General features: G+C 40.0%; 1 protein-coding gene across 2 annotated transcripts in view; it reads left to right on the top strand.

The window, feature by feature from the left end:
• TFAP2E (transcription factor AP-2 epsilon) overlaps nt 1-21,781 on the top strand; it is a 122,765-nt gene that overhangs the window by 34,361 nt on the left and 66,623 nt on the right. The window contains exon 4 of one of the 2 annotated variants that reach the window (XM_070764843.1): nt 7,171-7,176. The exons of the other annotated variant lie outside the window; for it this stretch is intronic. Within the exon in view, the coding sequence (XP_070620944.1) occupies nt 7,171-7,176 (6 nt within the window). The remainder of the gene's footprint in view (nt 1-7,170; nt 7,177-21,781) is intronic. 2 annotated transcript variants of the gene reach the window in all.

Raw genomic sequence — 21,781 nt, 5'->3', positions numbered from 1 at the left:
GTTACTCCAACACTCCACAGTCTGCACTGGTTGCCGATCAGTTTCCGGTCACAATTCAAAGTGTTGGTCATCACCTATAAAGCCCTTCATGGCACCGGACCAAGGTATTTACGAGACCGCCTTCTGTCGCATGGATCCCAGCGACCGGTTAGGTCCCACAGAGTTGGCCTTCTCCGGGTCCCGTCGACTAAACAATGTTGTCTGGCGGGACCCAGGGGAAGAGCCTTCTCTGTGGTGGCTCCGACCCTCTGGAATCAGCTCCCTCCAGAGATTAGAACTGTCCCTACCCTCCTTGCCTTTCGTAAACTCCTCAAAACCCACCTCTGTCGTCAAGCATCGGGGAACTGAGACATCTCCCCCTGCCTATGTAGTTTTAGTGCATGGTATGACTGTATGTATGTTTTTTATATTGGGGTTCTTTGTTTTTAGATTTTTTAAAATGTACAATTGCTATTTTAGATTTTAAATTATTAGATTTGTCAATATATATTGTTTTTTATCACTGTTGTGAGCCGTCCAGAGTCTGCGGAGAGGAGCAGCATACAAATCTAATAAATAATAATAATAATAATAATAATAATAATAATAATAATAATAATAATAACAACAACAACAACTGGTAGTGCCAGCAGCAGGAGGCTCCACCAGGTGGGGGTTGCTGTTACCACCACTACTGGTGCGCTGCGCATGAAACTTCACGTCTCTGGCATGCATGCATGTCCCAGCAGTAATGGGCAGCCAAAATTTTTACTGCCACACTGTGGGTGTAGCTTATTTTGTGGGTGTGGCTTGGTGGTCATGTGACTGGGTAGGAGTGGCTTGGTGGCCATGTGACCAGGTGGGAGTGGCTTGAACTGTCATCATTGTTCAAGTGAACTGTTAAGTCCTCGACTTACAACCTCACCAGTGTCGCTCTCTCTGGGGTGACAATTTGCTTCGCGTTTCCCACGCTGTCCTTCCTGGGTCACCCCATGTCTTCGGCTGGGTAGCTAGGTGAACAGGTGCCGATTAGCTGTTGAGAAAAGAGAGGGGAGGAAACTGGCCCCCTGCAACTTATTTATTTATTTATTATTTATTACTTGGATTTGTATGCCGCCCCTCTCCGAAGACTCGGGGCGGCTCACAACATGTAAAAAGACAAATCATAAGTAATCAACAATTTAAAATTTTAAAGATTTAAAAAACCCCCACAAACTAACAGACTCACTCACATACCATATATAAATTCAACGTGCCCAGAGGGGGGGATGTTTCAATTCCCCCATGCCTGACGGCAAAGGTGGGTTTTAAGAAGTTTACGGAAGGCAGGAAGAGTAGGGGCAGTTCTAATCTCCGGGGGGAGTTGGTTCCAGAGGGCCGGTGCCGCCACAGAGAAGGCTCTTCCCCTGGGGCCCGCCAACCGACATTGCTTAGTTGACGGGACCCGGAGAAGGCCCACTCTGTGGGACCTAATTGGTCGCTGGGATTCGTGCGGCAGGAGGCGGTCTCGGAGATATTCTGGTCCAGTGCCATGAAGGGCTTTAAAGGTCATAACCAACACTTTGAATTGTGACCGGAAACTGATCGGCAGCCAGTGCAGACTGCGGAGTGATGGTGAAACATGGGCATACCTGGGTAAGCCCATGACTGCTCTCGCAGCTGCATTCTGCACGATCTGGAGTTTCCGAACACTTTTCAAAAGTAGCCCCATGTAGAGAGCATTACAGTAGTCGAACCTCGAGGTGATGAGGGCATGAGTGACTGTGAGCAGTGAGTCCCGGTCCAGATAGGGCCGCAACTGGTGCACCAGGCGAACCTGGGCAAACGTCCCCCTCGCCACAGCTGCGAGATGTTGTTCTAATGTGAGCTGTGGATCGAGGAGGACGCCCAAGTTGCGGACCCTCTCTGAGGGGGTCAATAATTCCCCCCCCAGGGTAATGGACGGACAGATGGAGTTGTCCTTGGGAGGCAAAACCCACAGCCACTCCGTCTTATCCGGGTTGAGTTTGAGTCTGTTGACACCCATCCAGGCCCCAACAGCCTCCAGGCACCGGCACATCACTTCCACCGCTTCGTTGACTGGGCATGGGGTGGAGATGTAAAGCCGGTGCTGGTCTCCCTGCCGCTTTCCAAGGAGGAGGAGGATGGGAGGGAGAAGGTCAGCTGGAGCTGGTCACACAGCTTCATTTCCGCCGGTGGAACTGCATTCCACCCTGTCCTGCCTGGTGCCCACCCCTGTGTCCTAGTGAGATTTTGCTTCTACACATATAGAATATCTCCGGGACCGCCTTCTGCCACACGAATCCCAGCGACCAGTTAGGTCCCACAGAGTTGGCCTTCTCCAGGTCCCATCGACTAAACAATGTCGTTTGGCGGGACCCAGGGGAAGAGCCTTTTCTGTGGTGGCCCTGACCCTCTGGAACCAGCTCCCCCGGAGATCAGAATTGCCCCCACCCTCCTTGCCTTTCGTAAGCTCCTTAAAACCCATCTTTGTCATCAGGCATGGGAGAATTGAGATATTCCTTTTCCCCAGGCCTATACCATTTATGCATGGTATGTTTGTGTGTATGTTTGGTTTTCAATAAGGGTTTTTAGTTATTTTAAATATTGGATTTGTCATATGCTGTTTTATTATTGTTGTTAGCCGCCCCGAGTCTACGGAGAGGGGCGGCATACAAATCAAATCAAATCAAATCAAATCAAATCAAATCAAATCAAATCAAATCAAATCAAATCAAATCAAATCAAATCAAATCAAATCAAATCAAATCAAATCAAATCAAATCAAATCAAATCAAATCAAATCAAATCAAATCAAATCAAATCAAATCAAATCAAATCAAATCAAATCAAATCAAATCAAATCAAATCAAATCAAATCAAATCAAATCAAATCAAATCAAAATAAATAAATAAATAAATAAATAAATAATGCAGGCAGCAACATCTTGCGAGGGGACGAGCGTGTGTGTGAGTTTTCGGTGATTTTTTTTGCTTCTGCGCATGCGCAGAAGCAAAAAATCACCAAAATTTCACCTAAGTGTGCATCCCCTCAAGAGTCTTTGTATCCTGGGCATGCATAGAAGCAAAATCTCACTGGGACATATGTGTGTACGCCAAAACTTTATGCACAGCTCCGGTTTTATTACCGCTGTGGCATCCTCATCCATATCAGTAGGAACCCGATACTGGCCTCCACCCAGCAGGATCGCGCATGAGAGAGCACACACGAGCGAGTGAGCCCACCAACCATTAGTACAGTCCCCACTACTGTATGGGATGTTTTTATTGGTTTGGAGGAGTTACCAGATTCAGTGGAACAGATGTACAAATTTAACATCATTTGAATGTGAATTTTGATCACATGACTGTGGGGATGCTGTGATGGTTATACAGTGGTCCCTTGACTTTCACGGATCCGACTTTCATGGAAAGCCTATACCATGGGTTTTCAAATAGATAAATAAATACTGTAAATAAAATTTTTGAAAACCGATGGTATACCCATGGTATTTTTTAAAAAAATGTATTTAAAGAAGCCGTCTTTAAATAAAAGCTCCGCCTCTGCCCCAACCTTTCGATCCCTCCCCTTTAATTCTTGGAGCGTTGGTATCCTCCACTTGAAACCGAGCCCTGCAGGCGGACAAGACCACGCTAACTCGCCCATGGGGGGAAGAGCTGAGGGCACTGTTGGGTCCCTTAGTGGTAGCGTCCGACCTCCCAGCTGACCAGCCTGGAATCCCATCTTTGAGTCCTGTCCTGGACTCGTTGCCCCTGCAGGTTCTGGGGGTAAATAAAACCAGGAATGGAGGAGGGATGGGGAGGAAGGAAAGAAGGAAGGGAGCGTCTCCACTTCGTGGAAATTTGACTTTTGTGGGCGGTCTTGGAACGTATCCCCCGCGAAAGTCAAGGGAACACTGTAATAGCAATAGCACTTGCATTTATATACCACTTCACAGTGCTTTGCAGCCTTCTCTAAGTGGTTTACAGAGTCAACATCTTGACCCCAGCAATCTGGGTCCTCATTTTACCCATCTCGGAAGGACAGAAAGCTGAATTTTGAGCTAGTGAGAATCAAACTGCTGAACTGCTGAACTGCTGGCAGCCGACAGTCAACAGAAGTAGTCGGCAGCACTGCATTCTAACCACTGCACCATGGACTGGTTGTAAGTCACTTTTTTCAGTGCCATTGTCACTCTGAACAGTCACTAAATGTATGGTTGTAAACTGAGAACTACCTGTAGGTTTTGCGTAGAGATTGAAAACAGGGTCGACTAATCTTGTGTTGGTAGAGTTTAGCTTTGACTTGAGAATGGTCAACCTGGCAATGAGAAAAATCCAAAAGAGAGGAGATGCTTTGTGGCAGGGATCTCCAACCATTGCGGATTTCAGCTCCCAGAATTCCTCATCCAGCTTTGCTGGGAGTTGCAGTCCACGAGTCTTAAAGTAGCCAAGGTTGGAGACCCCTGACCTGTGGGATCCTTGATGTTCTCTGAACATGGTTGTTTTCTTGCACATTTCTTTACCTAACTAGATAACATTATCAGCGCTAGTAAGAATAGAGTCTGCTCTTGGTTTGTGTTCTATCTAGTGGCTTACCCTGTCAGTGTTGGTGGGAGTGAACTTGGTGGTTCCTTGATTAGATTGTCATTCATGGTTAGCTTGTTTGGCAGTTCCTCGACTGGAGTATTGTTTGCTTTGAGTGAAGGCAAATGTACGTATCCCAGGATAATGTTTTGAGACCCAGTCTGAGTTGGTCACTAAAACCAGAGGTTTAGTCATCCAAGCTTTTGGACTTGTGCTGGGGTCCATCCTCAATTGTTTGCTTCTTGATTGTTGGTCTAGTGTTCATCTCCGTTCATTTGAGTGTTGATTGCTAATAAGGGTTTTAATCAGAGGTCGGCTGCTAAGGTGGAACCGTGAGGTGTGCTTGCCCCCATGGCTCTGAGTGCTAGCAGAGTCCTGCGCAGTTCTGTTACTGCACCTGGGCAGGTAGTGAAATTGCACCAGGTGTCCGCCCATGCTAGTGAAATCCAGTGCAACTCTGCTACTGCACCTGGGCAGGTAGCAAAATCTACCACGGACACACCTGCATATCCACACGCGATTTCGCTACCAGCCCAGGTGCAGTAGCAGAATTGTACTGGACTCCACTAGCACTCAGAGCCATGGAGGTGAGCACACCTCACCGTTCCACCTTAGCAGCCCACCTCTGGTTTTAGTCCTATTTGTTCCCTTTCTGGCTTTTGGATTGTCTCTTTTCAATGGTATGTAGATGTCGTTTACCTCTCTGCACCTGTGGATTGCGTTTGGGTCAGAGTGCCGGGCCTCCAGCAATTCTCTAGCATTTTTGGGACTTGCTATCCATTTTGGGAGATGCTGTTTATACTTCATGGCTTTGGTCAAACAAGTTTGTCAGCTCTGAAGGACTTCAAAGTTCTACTGGAGCCGCCTCTCAGGGGCAGAAGTGGAATGAGAGCTCAGAAGTTCCCATGGTACAGATTGGGTTTTTTTTGCAGTACAGTGTTCCCTCGATTTTTGCGGGGGATGCGTTTGAGACCGCCCGCGAAAGTCGAATTTCCGCGAAGTAGAGATGTGGAAGTAAATACACCATTTTTGGCTATGGACAGTATCACAAGCCTTCTCTTAACACTTTAAACCCCTAAATTACCATTTCCCATTCCCTTAACAACCATTTACTCACCATTATTATTGGTACTACCATTGAATAAGACACTTAGTGATCCTGATATTTATAAACATATTTATTTATTAACATTTTTTTTGTTGTTATTTATTTGCAAAAATTATTAGTTTGGCGTTGACGTATGATGTCATCGGGCGGGAAAAACCGTGGTATAGAAAAAACCCCGCGATGTATTTTTAAATTAATATTTTTTGAGAAACCGTGGTATAGGCTATTCGCGAAGTTCGAACCCGCGAAAATCGAGGGAACACTGTAGTCTATTTGCATGTGGGTGGACTTGCCTAGAGACAGATAGAGGAACCATGTCTCGATTCCTAAGACCATCAGAAACATGTGTTTTCCAATGGTCTTAGGTGACCCCTGTGAAAGAGTTGTTTCACCCCCAAAGCAGTCACAACCCATAGGTTGAGAAGCAATGTGTTAGATTGTTGTAATTATCTGTGGTATAATTAGGAAATATTGGGAATGAGCCATTGTTGTTTACAAAGACTGAGCCGAAGAATGTGATAAAGCAGTTGGCTTTAATGGTTTTGATAAGGGGTGTGCAGAACCCTTGAGTTATCAAAGATATGCCTGGAGGAAAACGTGGGATTTCAGCAGATATCCAGGAAATATGAGTAATTATTCAGTCGTACCAAACAGATACATTAAAGTGTATAAAATGGTATTTATATAGAAATAGCACAGTCAAGTTAAACAGTCTAGTCATTCATATTCATATATAATAATAATAATAATAATAATAATAATAATAATAATAATAATAATAATAATAATAATTTATTAAATTTGTATGCCGCCCCTCTCTAAAGACTCGGGGCGGCTCACAACAATAATAAAAACAATGTTACAGTGGAACAAATGTAATATTAAAAGGGAAAAAAAGACATAAAACCCTATCATTTAAAACCAATCAACACATACACACCAAACATAATGTATAAAAGCCTGGGGAAGGTGTCTCAGTTCCCCCATGCCTGGCGATATAGGTGGGTCTTGAGTAGCTTACGAAAGACAAGGAGGGTGGGGGCAGTTCTAATCTCTGGGGGGAGTTGATTCCAGAGGGCCGGGGCCACCACAGAGAAGGCTCTTCCCCTGGGGCCCGCCAATACAATAATACAATAATAATATTACAAGACTGCCTTTGTCTTACATATCAGACATACATTACAGCTTACAAATACATTAAACTATCATCAAACACACAGAGCTTACTACATCAGTCGTAGTGAATCAGCAGAAAGAACAGAGAGAGCAGAGAGAGAGAGAATCATGCTTTCTGGCTCCCTCTTATGGCAAGTTGCAACACTACCTCTTAAAGTTATAGTACTTCAATACAAACAACATTCATTATATATTGCAAACCCAACTGTTTTGTACATAGTACTAACAGGCTTCATCATTATAGTATTTATCATTCGGTCCTTTAAGGGGGTGGAATGGATTTTGAGTCTTTGAGTTTGTTGTTTACAAAGTTATAGAAGGCCCGGGTGTATTTCATGCATATAAGTTTTTCTTCTTGATTAACATGATCATTGGTGCATTCAGTTTTTATTTGTGGCACCATCAAATCATCATTGAGAGTGATTTGTGACCGATGATCTTTGTGGAGATTCATGGATTGTGATAATATCAACAACGGTGAATTAAAGGAGGAGAGGATTATCAAATATACACCCAGTTGGGAATTTTTAGAGCTAGAAACCATATCAGAAATACAACTCACCACAACTCACCAGGCACTTTGTAAAGTCCTGCTAGATCAAAGCAATGGCAAGGATGAAGCTGATAGGAAGCAGGATGTGCTATGTTCCCACACCACATTGAATCAGATTCCAGAATTGCCCAATGTCTTACTCTACAAACAAACCAAACAGCCTGTCTTCGCCCAAGGCAGAAAAACCAATGGTAGTAACTGTTAGTTAACCTTAGTCATGGATCTCATTCAGAATATTACATGAACCCGGCCATTTGGCCCTGTCAATCGTCTGTCAATCGTGGCAACTTAGACATGGCTGGCCGGGCCTCCTCACGTTGCCAATTGGTCAACAATTTTCCTGTTATCTCCATCCAGTCTAGCTAGGTTGAGATGATGAAAACTGTAGTCCAGTAGCAACTGGAAAATTCCGTGGTTCCCCCATATTGGAATTAGAGCAGGGGAACAAACTGACCAATTTTCTGGCTCTATGCAGTCCTATGAACTCTGCATTCACCCACTGGCTGTTTTATTTTTAATTGGATATAATTATATAATTTATATAATTGGATATAAACAATCTGGAAAAACTAGTAACTAATTGTTTTATTTGGCTTTTTAAAAAATATATATATTTATTAAGTTTTTCCATTTTTTTTAACAAAGTACATGATCATATTTACAGATGAATCTACATCATATATACATTCCTATCAATATTGTCTTTTAATTGCTTTTAAATTTCTTAATATTTTATTTCAGTGCTTTTATTTGGCTTTTTAATTATTGATTAATAATTGATAGATGATTTTTTTGTATTGATTTATTTTTTTCCTGATGTGCATCATCCAAAGTTGTATACTTGGTGAAAGTAATAGTAGAATTCTTTATTGGCCAAGTGGGATTGGACACACAAGGAATTTGTCTTGGTGCATATGCTCTCAGTGTACATAAAAGAAAAGATAAATTTGTCAAGAATCATGTGGTACAACACTTAATGATTGTCATAGGAGTCAAGTAAGCAATGAAGAAACAATATTAATAAAAATCTTAGGATACAAGCAACAAGTTACAGTCATACAGTCCTAAGCAGGAGGAAAAGAATGATAGGAATGATGAGAAAAAACTAGTAGTAATAGTGGTGCAGACTTAGTAAATAGTTTGACAGTGTTGAGGGAATTATTTGTTTAGCAGAGTGATGGCATTTGGGGAAAAACTGTTCTTGTGTCTAGTTGTCTTGATGTGCAGTGCTCTGTAGTGGCGTTTTGAGGGTAGGAGTTGAAGCAGTTTATGTCCAGGATGCGAGGGGTCAGTCAATATTTTCTCAGCCCTCTTTTTGACTTATACAGATCCTCAGTGGAAGGCAGGTTGGCAGCCATTGTTTTTTCTGCAGTATCTGATTAAAGGAAGAGAAATTCCGAAATAAATGTAAAAGGGATGAAATGAATGGGATATTTTTCATCCGTTGCATAAAGACAGCTGCTTAGGTGTAGGACTCATCTGGTTAAATGTGTTGTGTGAACTCAGCTCCTGTTTTCCATCCCAGACAATTGCCAAAGTCAATATGTCACATCGTAAGCGTAGCAGTCATCTTTATTTTTTTTTAAATGCATCCTTACATGATGGATGTTGAAAGGAGAGATGAATAAAACGCAGCAGTAGTTAGAGAGCTGCCAGCAGGCTACGTTATATTTTCCAATAAAGAAAAAATGTTCTTCTAGATTAAAACATCATCCTGTTAGGGGGAAAAATGCAGAGAGGGAAAAAAGACAAACAGTAACAACCGTAACGATTGGTTATTTGGTTTCTGGCTTTTGGTTTTGCTTCAATTAGAATATAACAGGCTTTTCATTAAATACTGCTGAATAAGAAAGACCAGCTTGGTACACAGTGTGGGTTTTACGCATTCATTTCATGCAACTATTTGTCTTTTTTCTCTCTTAAAAAAAAAAAATCATATGCCAAGATAAGAAAATGTGTTCCAGTCATTATAAACATTATTATTGTTTTTTACAAGACCGGAACATCGTAGTGCGGTCCAATTTCTTGTCAAAATTCATGATTATGTAGAAAACAAATTCATTTTGCTCTTTGGTTAGAGTAAAGAATTGTATCCAAGATCTGAAGAGTGTTTGTTTAAAGAAATATAATTTTTAAAAGCTAAGCATGTTTGCCAGTTGGATGTGTCTGTAGTTTTTTGCTTGCTCTTCTTAGCCTAAAGAATTTAGGCTAATTTTTTTTATATCAGAAATGAGGGAAGACTCTTTTTTTTTTTTTGGCAAATTCCAGTGCAAATTTCCTTAGCTCACATTTCTTGAATCAATATACAAACCAAACACGTTTATTTCCCACGATTCTCTGAATTTTGTGGAGTCCTTTTCTTCAAAAGGGGACAATAATGTGCAAACTACACAGAATGTGCACAGTAAAGTATGAGAGAGAGAGAAAACACCCTGGAGAAAAATGGCTTGTTACAGAATGTCAGGTCAAATTTGCCCTTAAAATAATCATAATATGAATACTAATAATGCACATGTTGTAAGAAATGCTTACAAAAAGGTGTATATAGTTTGTGATGGCTTCATGAAAGCATTTTGGAAACTGGCAGGAGTGGGATAAAATAGGTAGAAATTGGAATACAGTGGTATCTCTAAGAACACCTTCACTTAAGAACATTTCTAGATAGGAATTGAGTGTTCAAGATTTTTTTGCCTCTTCTTAAGAACTATTTTCTATTTAAGAACCTGAGCCCGGAAAATTTTTCCAGCCCAGTCAGTTTCCTGCCATTCCCCCTTTTCACTTTACCCTTAGATTATCCATGGTTGACCTCTCCAGATTACTAAGAGGTCAGTAAGGGGCGTGCATAAGTGCACTAGAGTGCCTTCCGTCCCCTGTCCTGTTGCTCTCCTATATCTCCTATACCTTTCTTCTATTCTTATATCTCTTCTTCTATTCTTTCATTGATATATTTTATTCCTATATCTTCTCTTCTATTCTTTCTTAGATAGTTTTTACTATGAGTATATCCTCTATAACCTCCATCATGTATTTTACTATGTGTATGCCCACTAAAACCCTCACGGTGTAATGGACAAAAACAATCAATCAGTCAATCAATGTGGGGCAGCGGTGGGTTGCTCCCAGTTCAGACTGGTAGTGCTTGCGGCAGGACACTCAGCCTATCCACCTGGGATGCTCCGCCCACTGACCCGGGACGCTTCTGCACATGTGCTTCTGTCTATCTGTCTATCATCTATCTATCTATCTGTCTATCTATCTATCTATCTATCTATCTATCTATCTATCTATCTATCTATCTATCTATCTATCTATCTATCCTTCTGTATGTATGTATGATATGCTTGTATGTATGTACAGTATGTATGTACGTATGTATAATATCCATCCACCTGTCCACCCACAGTCTAGCATCTCACTCCCTCTCTCTCTTCCTTCCCCATCACTCACTCAGTCAGTCAGTCTGTCCATCTGTCTGTCTGTCAGTCAGTCATATATTGCATTAGTTTATATTTTCGGTTTTGCATGCTGCATTGAACTTGAGACACTGGATTTACACTAACACGTTAACCCAACCACACGATTAATATGAACCCTGGAACTGCTCTGTTTGTCCCTAGCCATGTTTTGTGGACTTTCAATTGGGGAAGTTCCCCATGTCCTTTTCAGCCTTCAGTGCTGAGGATGAAAATGTGAAGAGTGTTCCAGCTCAAAAAGAAAATGTTTAAGGGACCTCAAAGGGGAAGAAAGTACCAAGAAAGGAAGAGAATCCTGCCACAAATCAAAGTGGTGGCCAATACGAAAGATCCAGTCCACATAGACCAGTGGTTCTCAACCTGGGGGTCGGGACCCCTTTGGGGGTCAAATGACCATTTCACAGGGGTCACCTCAGACCATGGGAAAAGACAAATTTTGCATAGTGTTAGGAACTGAAGCTTCTGTTCCAGCACCTTGGAACATATTTTCACAATCCGACCAATCAGGTGTTTACAGTGGGGGTGTCCCTCTGATCTTCCTGCCAATCAGTTTAAAGCTCTGTTGGGAGGATTGGCGCTAGACTTATGGTTGGGGGTCACCACAACATGAGGAAGTGTATTAAGGAGTCGCGGCTTTAGACAAGTTGAGAACCACTGACATAGACAAACATCTACAGTTTAACAGTTATTAAAGTCTTCAACTATTGGTGGAGGATTCTCCCAATGGAACCTGACAGACTCCCCAAAATGTGCTTAGAAGAACAGATGGGCACATCCAAACCCATTACATGGGTCAACCAACTTTCTCAAACCACCCTATATTTCGGTTTCTCAATGCAACACCTGCTTTCAGCCGGACATCAGGCCAAGGCAATATTTAAACAAAGAGTTTTAGATGTTAATGCACAAACTGATATTGAGGCACTTTCTAAGTGCAGGTCACTGAAATGGTTAGCCAAGAACAAAACAGCCTTTCAACTAGAAAAATACCTGACAATGGGTCTGACCCAATACCATAGAACAGCACTCACTAGAGCAAGATTTGAGCAGTTAGATTCTATGGTCAAATATGGATGATTCTACCAAGTACCATATTTTGAGAGAACATGCATTTGCGGTGCACCAGAAATAGAAGACATTGCACATGTGCTACTCAATTGTAAACTATACTCCTCAGTAAGACCTCAGAATTTACAGCCCCTACTTGACAAAATCATACACTGGGATTGTAATAAACAATTATCATATTTTCTTCAGGGTACAAATATATATGTAGTTTCTAGAACCGCTAAGTTTATAGTCAGGGCTGTTCAGATGAGAATACGTTTTATAGAACATATTGGGGTGGCATGCAAAGGAGATGAACTCACTTAAGAATATTTTGTATCAGTATCTTAGATTTGTTTAATATAATCCTTTGCACAAGTTATATTCTCATGTTTTACTACTCAATTTTAGCATATTATACTGCATTTTAACTTATTATTTATTCAAATTCCTTCTATTTTAGCCAATTTTATTGTATTTTAACCAGTCACAGTTTTATGACGACCGATGTGGTCCTTTTCCTCGCTTTGATATGGTCGATTGACTAATCAAATAAAGTTGATATTGATTGACTTTGGTAGTGTTTTCATGGCCTCCATCATCATTTTTTCTAAAAAAAAACTATAGGCACACCTCCTCTTATTAAGTGCTCCGAGACATCTTTTCTCAGATGTACCTGGCTAGGTCTACCTTAAAGACTTTCAAAGTGTCCCAACAGGTGAGACGGGCAGGCTAGGGAGTCTTCTTATTAATAGCGCCTCAAAATTGAACTTTTTCACACGGTCGCTTCTGGCTTTGTTGTGAGGCTGCTTCGCCTTGCTCTTAATCTTGTATTCATTTCATAACCTGACGTTGTATTTTGCAAGTAGTATTGCGAGGAGTATTCAAGCATTCAGAACATAAATAAATAGATATTGTCTCTCCCTCCTTTGAATGCATGTTAGCTGTTAGCCCAACGCCGCATCTTGAATCAGCAAATTCCACCAAGGAATTGTGTAAGGATCAGTCTTGCATCTAATCAGGTGTGGGATAATCCTAGATTCTAAAATTATGGGGGAAGGAAAATGCAACCTGTCACTCTTAACCTTGTTTCTTTCTTTCTTTCTGCCATAATCTCATATTCTTATACTTCCACAAAACATTTATCTATTAACTGTTCAAGTGTTGTTGTTTCTTTTTTAGGATATGGGGTACAGGTTGTCCTTGACTTATGGCCCTAGCAGAATTTATGTTGCCCAATCTTTGCTTTGTTTGTTAAGGGAACCATGCAGTTATTAAGGGAAATCTGTTTTTCCCACTGATTTTACTTGTTGGAAGCCACTGGGAAGGTGACAAATGGTAGTGGGGATAGAAACATAGAAACATAGAAGTCTGACGGCAGAAAAAGACCTCCTGGTCCATCTAGTCTGCCCTTATACTATTTTCTGTATTTTATCTTAGGATGGATATATGTTTATCCCAGGCATGTTTAAATTCAGTTACTGTGGATTTATCTACCACATCTGCTGGAAGTTTGTTCCAAGGATTTACTACTCTTTCAGTAAAATAATATTTTCTCATGCTGCTTTTGATCTTTCCCCCAACTAACTTCAGATTGTGGATAGTAAGTTTATGCACTATTTATTGAATACTTAATAGCTTTTTTATTGTCCTTCCTTTTCTAGCATCTTAGTATCATCCTCTAATTATTTTTAAAATAGGAAATAATTAAATAGTATGTTTTTACCCATAAAGGCTTTAATCATTTTCATCATTATCTAGAATTGAACTTTTATAGCAATTAAAGAAAATTGAGCTCCTTGCCTAATCTGTCATCATACTGAATCTTGCGGGTTCAGTACAAAACCTTAAAATGTTACTGTGCTCCTCAACAAATAATGTTGTCTTTCGTTTGTCCTTTTTGTGGCTCTTCAAATAATGTGACTTAATCAACTGGAAAAGAGTCCAAGCACCTATTTGAAAACTTATTTTGGTGAGTAAGCCACTCCCACCCAGTCACATGACCTTTAAGCCACTCCCATCACATGATGGCCAAGCCACTCCTATCTGGTCACGTGACAATCAAGACACACCCACATAACCATCAAGACGCACCCACACAATAAGCCACACCCACAGTGTGGTAGTAAAATGTTTTGCAGCCCTTCACTGGCGATCACATGATGCTGGGGTCCTGCAATCACCAGGATTCCAGTGTCATGTGATCGCCGTTTGATATATTTATGCCATTTATGAAGTGCAACAATTGTAAGTGCAATTGTAAGTCACTTTTATGATGCTGTTGTAACTTCAAACAACTGGAGTGGTGCAGTGGTCTAGAGGTGGAACTCTCACCTCACAATCAGGAGGCTATGAGTTCAAATCCTAGGTAGAGGCAGATATTTCCCTCTCTGGGTACCATGAGAATATATCTGCTGAACAAAACTCCGAATTGGCGACAGGAAGGGCATCCGGCCAGTAATTATTATTATTATTTATTAGATTTGTATGCTGCCCCTCTCCGTAGACTCGGGATGGCTCACAACAATAACAAAGACAATGTAAGAACAAATCTAATAATTTAAAAAACACTAAAAACCCTATTATTAAAAGCAAGCATACACACAAGCATACCATGTATAAACTGTATAGGCCAGGGGGAGATATCTCAGTTCCCCCATGCCTGACGGCAGAGGTGGGTCTTAAGAACTTTACGAAAGGCAAGGAGGGTGGGGGCAGTTCTGATCTCTGGGGGGAGCTGGTTCCAGAGGGTCGGGGCCACCACAGAGAAGGCTCTTCTCCTGGGTCCCGCCAAACGACATTGTTTAGTCGACGGGACCCGGAGAAGGGCAACTCTGTGGGACCTAACCGGTCGCTGGGATTCGTGCGGCAGAAGGCGGTCCTGGAGATATTCTGGTCCAATGCCATAAAGGGCTTTATAGGTCATAACCAACACTTTGAATTGTGACCTGAAATTGATCGGCAACCAAGTAAACACTCAGCTCCATCCAGTTGCCGAAGAGTCCACCCCGTTGCAAGGGATTATGGGATTGTTAAAAGAAGATGATGACTGTAACTTCAAATGATTGCTAAATGGGTGGTTGTAAATTGAGGATTAGCTGTTATATTTATTTCTTAAGACTTACAATCTCAACAGTCATCTTGTCTCTTAATATTCCTTTAAAAAAAAGAGGGAAATAGCTCCAGATTGGATGGAGATATCTATATGGAGAAATTTTATCCATATTTGAGATTTCTATCCAGAAATATATTTGTACAGATGAAAGTCGTTTGTTGCAGGGGGAAAAAAAAATAATATCGTCAACCGACTTGATGAGTACAAACTGTTTTTATTTGTAAGTCTTCAAAGCTTTCTGCTGTTATGTCCAATTTCTCAGCTAATGCAATTTTCCACACGTTCAAAGCGAGATGTACTTTTCCAGTTTTGCAACAGTATGTCTGGCAGTTAACAATAGGAAATGAAGCCATTTTTAAAAAATATTACACAATGTATTAATCTTTAAAAAAAACCTTTTGTGAACAAAAAACCAAGATGCCTCTGATTGTTGAGCGAACATAGATATCAGCGTCCCAATAAACATTTGAGAAATAAATCAGGGTCCAAACCTCAGCCTTCTTCCAAGTTCCAATTCATTAAGAGCCATGTGGGTGCCAAACTGTAGTCAAACCGATTCTTTTCCTACAGTTCCCCACCCTGGTTAAGGTTCATCCCTCGTCCCCACACTCACAAGTTCATCACAAGGACCAGTCCAGTTGTCTGCATGTCCACGGACCTCCTCCATACTTCCGGCTGGTGCTGAACAAAGGATGACCTTGAGTCTTCAGGAAGGAATTTGTTGTGGCCAGTATCTTTCCCCCTCATGCAACCACAACTCCCAATTCCCACGGTACTACTCTACTTGGGGTAGGCCAAAGTCTCTAACTCAAGCGATGGCTTCGGCCTGACAATAGAATCCAGGGGTGAAATACTACCGGTTTGGGCCAGTTTGCGTGTAGCGGCAGCGGCAGCCGCTGGTGGTTTCAGAGAACCCATAGTGGCGGCCGCACAAGGCTCTGCCCAACCACCAAGATGTTGTGATTTTCTTTTTTCCGGGGGAAGGCTACTGCAAAATCTCCATTCCCTCCCCACTCTGGGGCCAGCAAGAGGGAATACTTGCCGGTTCTCTGAACTACTCAAAATTTCTGTTACAAGTTCTCCAGAACCTGTCAGAACCTTCTGGATTTCTCCCCTGCCTTCAACACAAATTAGAAAAGGAGGCATTGGAATAAAAGTAGCCATTTGTTTTGTGACTGTTCAAAGTTATATCAGCAGTGAAAAAAGCGACTTGCTACCCCTTTTCATGCTTACAACAGCATCCTCATGGTTATGTGATGAAAATTTGGACGCTTGGCACCTGGCATGTATTTAATGATGGTTGCAGTGTCCTGGGATCATGTGGTTCCTTTTTGTGATCTTCTGACAAGCAAAGTCAATGGGGTTCAGTTCTGATCATAAGGCGAGAATTACTTGTAATGCAGTTTTAGAGGCCTTTAGAGACAACTACACATTATTTTTACAGTGAAGTCATGCCAAGTTGTTTTAGATCAGTGTTTCCCAACCTTGGCAACTTGACTTCAACTCCCAGAATTCCCCAGCCAGTGAATGCTGGCTGGGGAATTCTGGGAGTTGAAGTCCAAATATCTTCAAGTTGCCAAGGTTGGGAAACACTGCTTTAGATAGGTGTGAAAAGTATTTTGGGTCAAGAAACTCTTCCAAGCAGTATCATCATGATCTGAGTCTTCCAAAAAAGGAGGAAGGGTTTTGCATAAAAAGCAAGAAAGAAGAGTTGTACATTTGAAAGAAGAGTTCTCCATAAGGTCAAGGTTCCTCAAATGCAGTTATTAAAAAAATCAATTTTGATTTGTTAGATTTGTTAAATTCAGCTTATGAATGCTTTCCAACAACGTTCTGCTTGCAGTTTGGAATCACTTCTTTGTAGAACTGGTTCATCAGTAACAGCCATTATTAGATATACATTCCTATCAAATCCTCATTCAGCACAAATGTAGCTGTATGCTTAAAACAGAGCAATCCAGAAATGGGATAATAGCAGGGGAAATTAGGAGCAAACTTTGGCTTCCAGCATCGCTTAATTTCTACAGGGTCTCCCTCTACCGGATGTTTCACTTTTTCTGCAGTAGAGAAAGGCATCTATTTGGGCAAAAAAAGCAGAGCTAAAGAAAAGGGAATTCTTGCCACGAGTGACCTGAGATTAAGCTTGTAAACAAGACAACCTGCCTGTATGACAACCCCCTGGGCACAATGTGGCTGCCTCTTTAAGTGCCGTGCTGGTAATTATAGACCTAGTTGGAGCAGATCCATATTCCCATAGCACAAATTGATACTTAGACTGAGTCGGCGAGAATTTAACACACAATCTGTTTAGCACTGGAGTGGATTGAACCGGAAGGCAGAGGCTGGCTGGCAAAAGCCATTGGTTTTCTGCTGGGGTCCATGTCTGGTTACCTTGCTGCCTCCATAAAATGCAGACCCTGAGCCTTCCCAGGAAAGGAGAGCATGCATCCATTTGAAGATGGATAGATTTCATCTCCCAAAATTCCCCAGCTAGCGTCCTTCTTCGCCTGGAGTTTGCTTTCCACTAATTTAACTGGGTGTCATGCAGTGATGGGCTGCCAAATTTTTTACTGTCACACTGTGGGCATGGTTTATTTTGTGGGTGTGGCTTGATGGTCATGTGACTGGGTAGGAGTGGCTTGCTGGCCAAGTGACCAGGTGGGAGTGGCTTGACCATCATGTGACCGGGAGTGGCTTAAAGGTCATATGACCGAGCAAGATAAGTTTTCAAATAGGTGCTTGGACTCTTTTTCAGTTGAGTAACTCACGTTATTTGTTTTTTTAATTTGAAAAAAGTTTATTAAATATATAAACATTAAAAAAGACAGTACATAGTCATTTCACTTCTATTACATATTAGTGCTATACTGTACAGTGAAGAGCCAACAACAACCAACAAAAACAGAGCAAAATATGACAGAATGACAAATAGAAAAAGGAGAAAAAAGTATAAAGAATAAAGAGAAAAAAATACATATAATAATCTAAGTTTTCAAATAGGTGCTTGGACTCTTTTTCAGTTGAGTAACTCACATTATTTGAATAGCCACAAAAAGGATGATAGATAGCATTATTTGTTACGGAACCCACAATAACAGATTAGGCAAGTAGCTGAATTTTTTTAATTGCTATAAAAGTTCAATTCTCGATAATAATTAAAATGATTAAAGAGTTTATGGGTAAAAACATACTATTTAATTATTTCCTATTTTAAAAGTAACTAAGGATCATACTAAGGTATTAGAGAAGGATGGACAATAAAAAATGATTAAGTATTCAATAAATAGTGTTTAAACTTAGTACCCCCACTGCATGTGTGTGTGCCCCCCCCCATCACTGGTGTCATGTCTATGGAGATTCTCAGTCATCCAGGTCATGGTTGTCAAAGGTGGTGGTTTTTTTTTTTCAAATGGCAAGTGGACTTCCTGTTCTTTCTTGAAGATGTTTCACTTCTCATCTAAGAACCTTCATTGATTCTGGCAGGATATTGGTGGTGATGGGGAATGGAAAGTGTGATTTAATGGTATCCTGCATTTTTAAAATTTGGTGTTCTGTACTCTTTAAGATGATGCCAAAAAGTCTCTGATCTTTTGTTTGATACTTCTTCAGGTACTTCACATTTCTCCAGAATAAAAAGTCCAAATTCCTTCAAGTGCTCCCCTGTAAAAATCAATGTCTAGCCCACTGGTCTTAATTCTCACAATTTGTTAGGGGAGGGGGGTAAATATAATTTTATTGGTATAAAAATAGTACAAAATGAAAAAAATCACAAAGAGAAAAATACCCACATAAAAAAACCCAATACAAACAAAAAACATACAAATAAAAAAGGAAAAAACATTACGAAAAGCATATTAATACCATCTACGAAACAACTATACATTAACATCTATTAATCCTATCACAGCGCACATATCGACTTCTATGCTTTAAAATTTTCATTTATTATTATCTTAGTTATATATCTTACATCAATTGGAAACTTAATTATAACACCCATTATTAATATACAGTATATACTTCTCAATTTTGATATTAATATTATATAAGATCCTATTCATTTTTTTATTGTTTATAAATATTTCTCCATTTTTCATGTGTCATTTTCTTTTCTTTTGACAAGCCACTTGTATAATAAATTCCAAGTTTTATAGTATTCCGAATCTTCTTTTTCTTTTAATTCTCATAATTTGATCCAATTCATTTACATCATTATTAAAGCATAGCGTCACAGCACAACACTGGAGGCTGTACTGATCAATGCAAATAGGATGGAACTGTTTTTGGCTGGTCAGCAGATGTGTTTAATTTCTTCAAAAATTGTCCACCCAAATGAATCACGAATGGGGCATTGATATCACGGATGCTAAGCCTTTGCTTACAGTTCCTCCAACATAAATTATAAAAGTTACCGTAGCAGTAAGGCGAAGAAATATTGGGAACGGATAAGGAGATGGTTACAAGAAATCATAGGAGAACAAATAGGATTCAGACCCGAACTATTTTTATTAGGAATCATGAATAATGAGATAAAGAAATAAATCCAGTACATCATTTTACAAATAATAACAGCAGCAAGAATTGTATGCGCCCAACACTGGAAACCTGAAAATTTACCAGGTGAATAGAATAGTATTGAATAGAATGGAATTCTTTATTGGCCAAGTGTAATTGGACACACAAGGAATTTGTCTCTGGTGCATATGCTCTCAGTGTACATAAAAGAGAATAGAATAGAATAGAACAGAATAGAATGGAATTCTTTATTGGCCAACTGTGATTGGACACGCAAGGAATTTGTCTCTTGTGCATATGCTCTCAGTGTACATAAAAGAGAATAGAATAGAATGGAATTCTTTATTGGCCAAGTGTGATTGGACACACAAGGAATTTGTCTCTGGTGCATATGCTCTCAGTGTACATAAAAGAGAATAGAATAGAATAGAACAGAATAGAATGGAATTCTTTATTGGCCAACTGTGATTGGACACGCAAGGAATTTGTCTCTGGTGCATATGCTCTCAGTGTACATAAAAGAGAATAGAATAGAATAGAATGGAATTCTTTATTGGCCAACTGTGATTGGACACGCAAGGAATTTGTCTCTGGTGCATATGCTCTCAGTGTACATAAAAGAGAATAGAATAGAATAGAACAGAATAGAATAGAATGGAATGGAATTCTTTATTGGCCAACTGTGATTGGACACGCAAGGAATTTGTCTCTGGTGCATATGCTCTCAGTGTACATAAAAGAGAATAGAGTAAAGTAGAGTAGAATAGAATAGAATAGAATTAGAATAGAATAGAATAGAATAGAATAGAATTCTTTATTGGCCAAGTGTGATTGGACACGCAAGGAATTTGTCTCTGGTGCATATGCTCTCAGTGTACATAAAAGAGAATAGAATAGAATAGAACAGAATAGAATGGAATTCTTTATTGGCCAACTGTGATTGGACACGCAAGGAATTTGTCTCTGGTGCATATGCTCTCAGTGTACATAAAAGAGAATAGAATAGAATACAATAGAATAGAAAATAGAATTCTTTATTGGCCAAGTGTGATTGGACACACAAGATATTTGTCTCTGGTGCATATGATCTCAGTGTACATAAAAGAGAATAGAGTAAAGTAGAGTAGAATAGAATTAGAATAGAATAGAATAGAATTCTTTATTGGCCAAGTGTGATTGGACACAGAAGGAATTTGTCTTTGGTGCAGATGCTCTCAAGGTACATAAAAGAAAAGGTACATTTGTCAAGAATCATGAGGTACAACACTTAATGATTGTCATAAGGTACAAATAAGCAATCAGAAAACAATACAGTATTAATAAAAGTCTTAAGAATACAAGCAACAAGTTACAGTCATACAGTCATAAGTGGGAGGAGATGGGTGATAGGAAGGATGAGAAAAAAAATAGTAGTAATAGTAGTGCAGGCTCAGTAAATAGTTTGAAATAATGAAAAGGTTAGAGTGTACATAAAATACTTGAATGTGCAGAGATGTATAGGCCCACTCTGGAAATGAAAGGCCGAGAGGAAACAGAATTTTACGAGGTGTGGAATTGGTGGTATAATTGGTTAGAGCAGAGGAATAAAGATGTATACAAATAAATATAAATAACCATGGGATATATACTGTTAATAGAATAGAATAGAATAGAATAGAATAGAATTTTTATTGGCCAAGTGTGATTGGACACACAAGGAATTTGTCTTGGTGCATATGCTCTCAGCGTACATAAAATAAAAGATACATTTGTCAAGAATCATGTGGTACAACACTTAATGATTGTCATAGGGGTCAAATAAGCAATGAAGAAGCAATATTAATAAAAATCTTAGGATATACGCAACAAGTTACAGTCATACAGTCAACATGGGAGGAAATGGGTGATAGGAATGATGAGAAAAACTAGTAGAATAGAAGTGCAGATTTAGTAGAAAGTCTGACAGTGTTGAGGGAATTATTTGTTTACAAAAGTGATGGCGTTCAGGAAAAAACTGTTCTTGTGTCTAGTTGTCTTGGTGTGCAGTGCTCTGTAGCGACGTTTTGAGGGTATATATATATATATATACTGTTTATTGATGTGTATATTGAAAAATGAATTTAAAAAACAACAAAACAAAAAAGGAACTGTCGATTTAAGGCAATTTTAGATATAATTGGAAACACATTTTGGGAAAACACTCAGCAATTGCTGGAGTGCTTAATTCATATATAATTTTCACAGTGATT

Source organism: Erythrolamprus reginae, chromosome 11, assembly GCF_031021105.1.
Source record: "Erythrolamprus reginae isolate rEryReg1 chromosome 11, rEryReg1.hap1, whole genome shotgun sequence".
Taxonomy (NCBI): Eukaryota; Metazoa; Chordata; class Lepidosauria; order Squamata; family Dipsadidae; genus Erythrolamprus; species Erythrolamprus reginae.
Note: the sequence above shows the minus strand (reverse complement) of the source record. Positions and strands in the feature narration are given on the sequence as shown.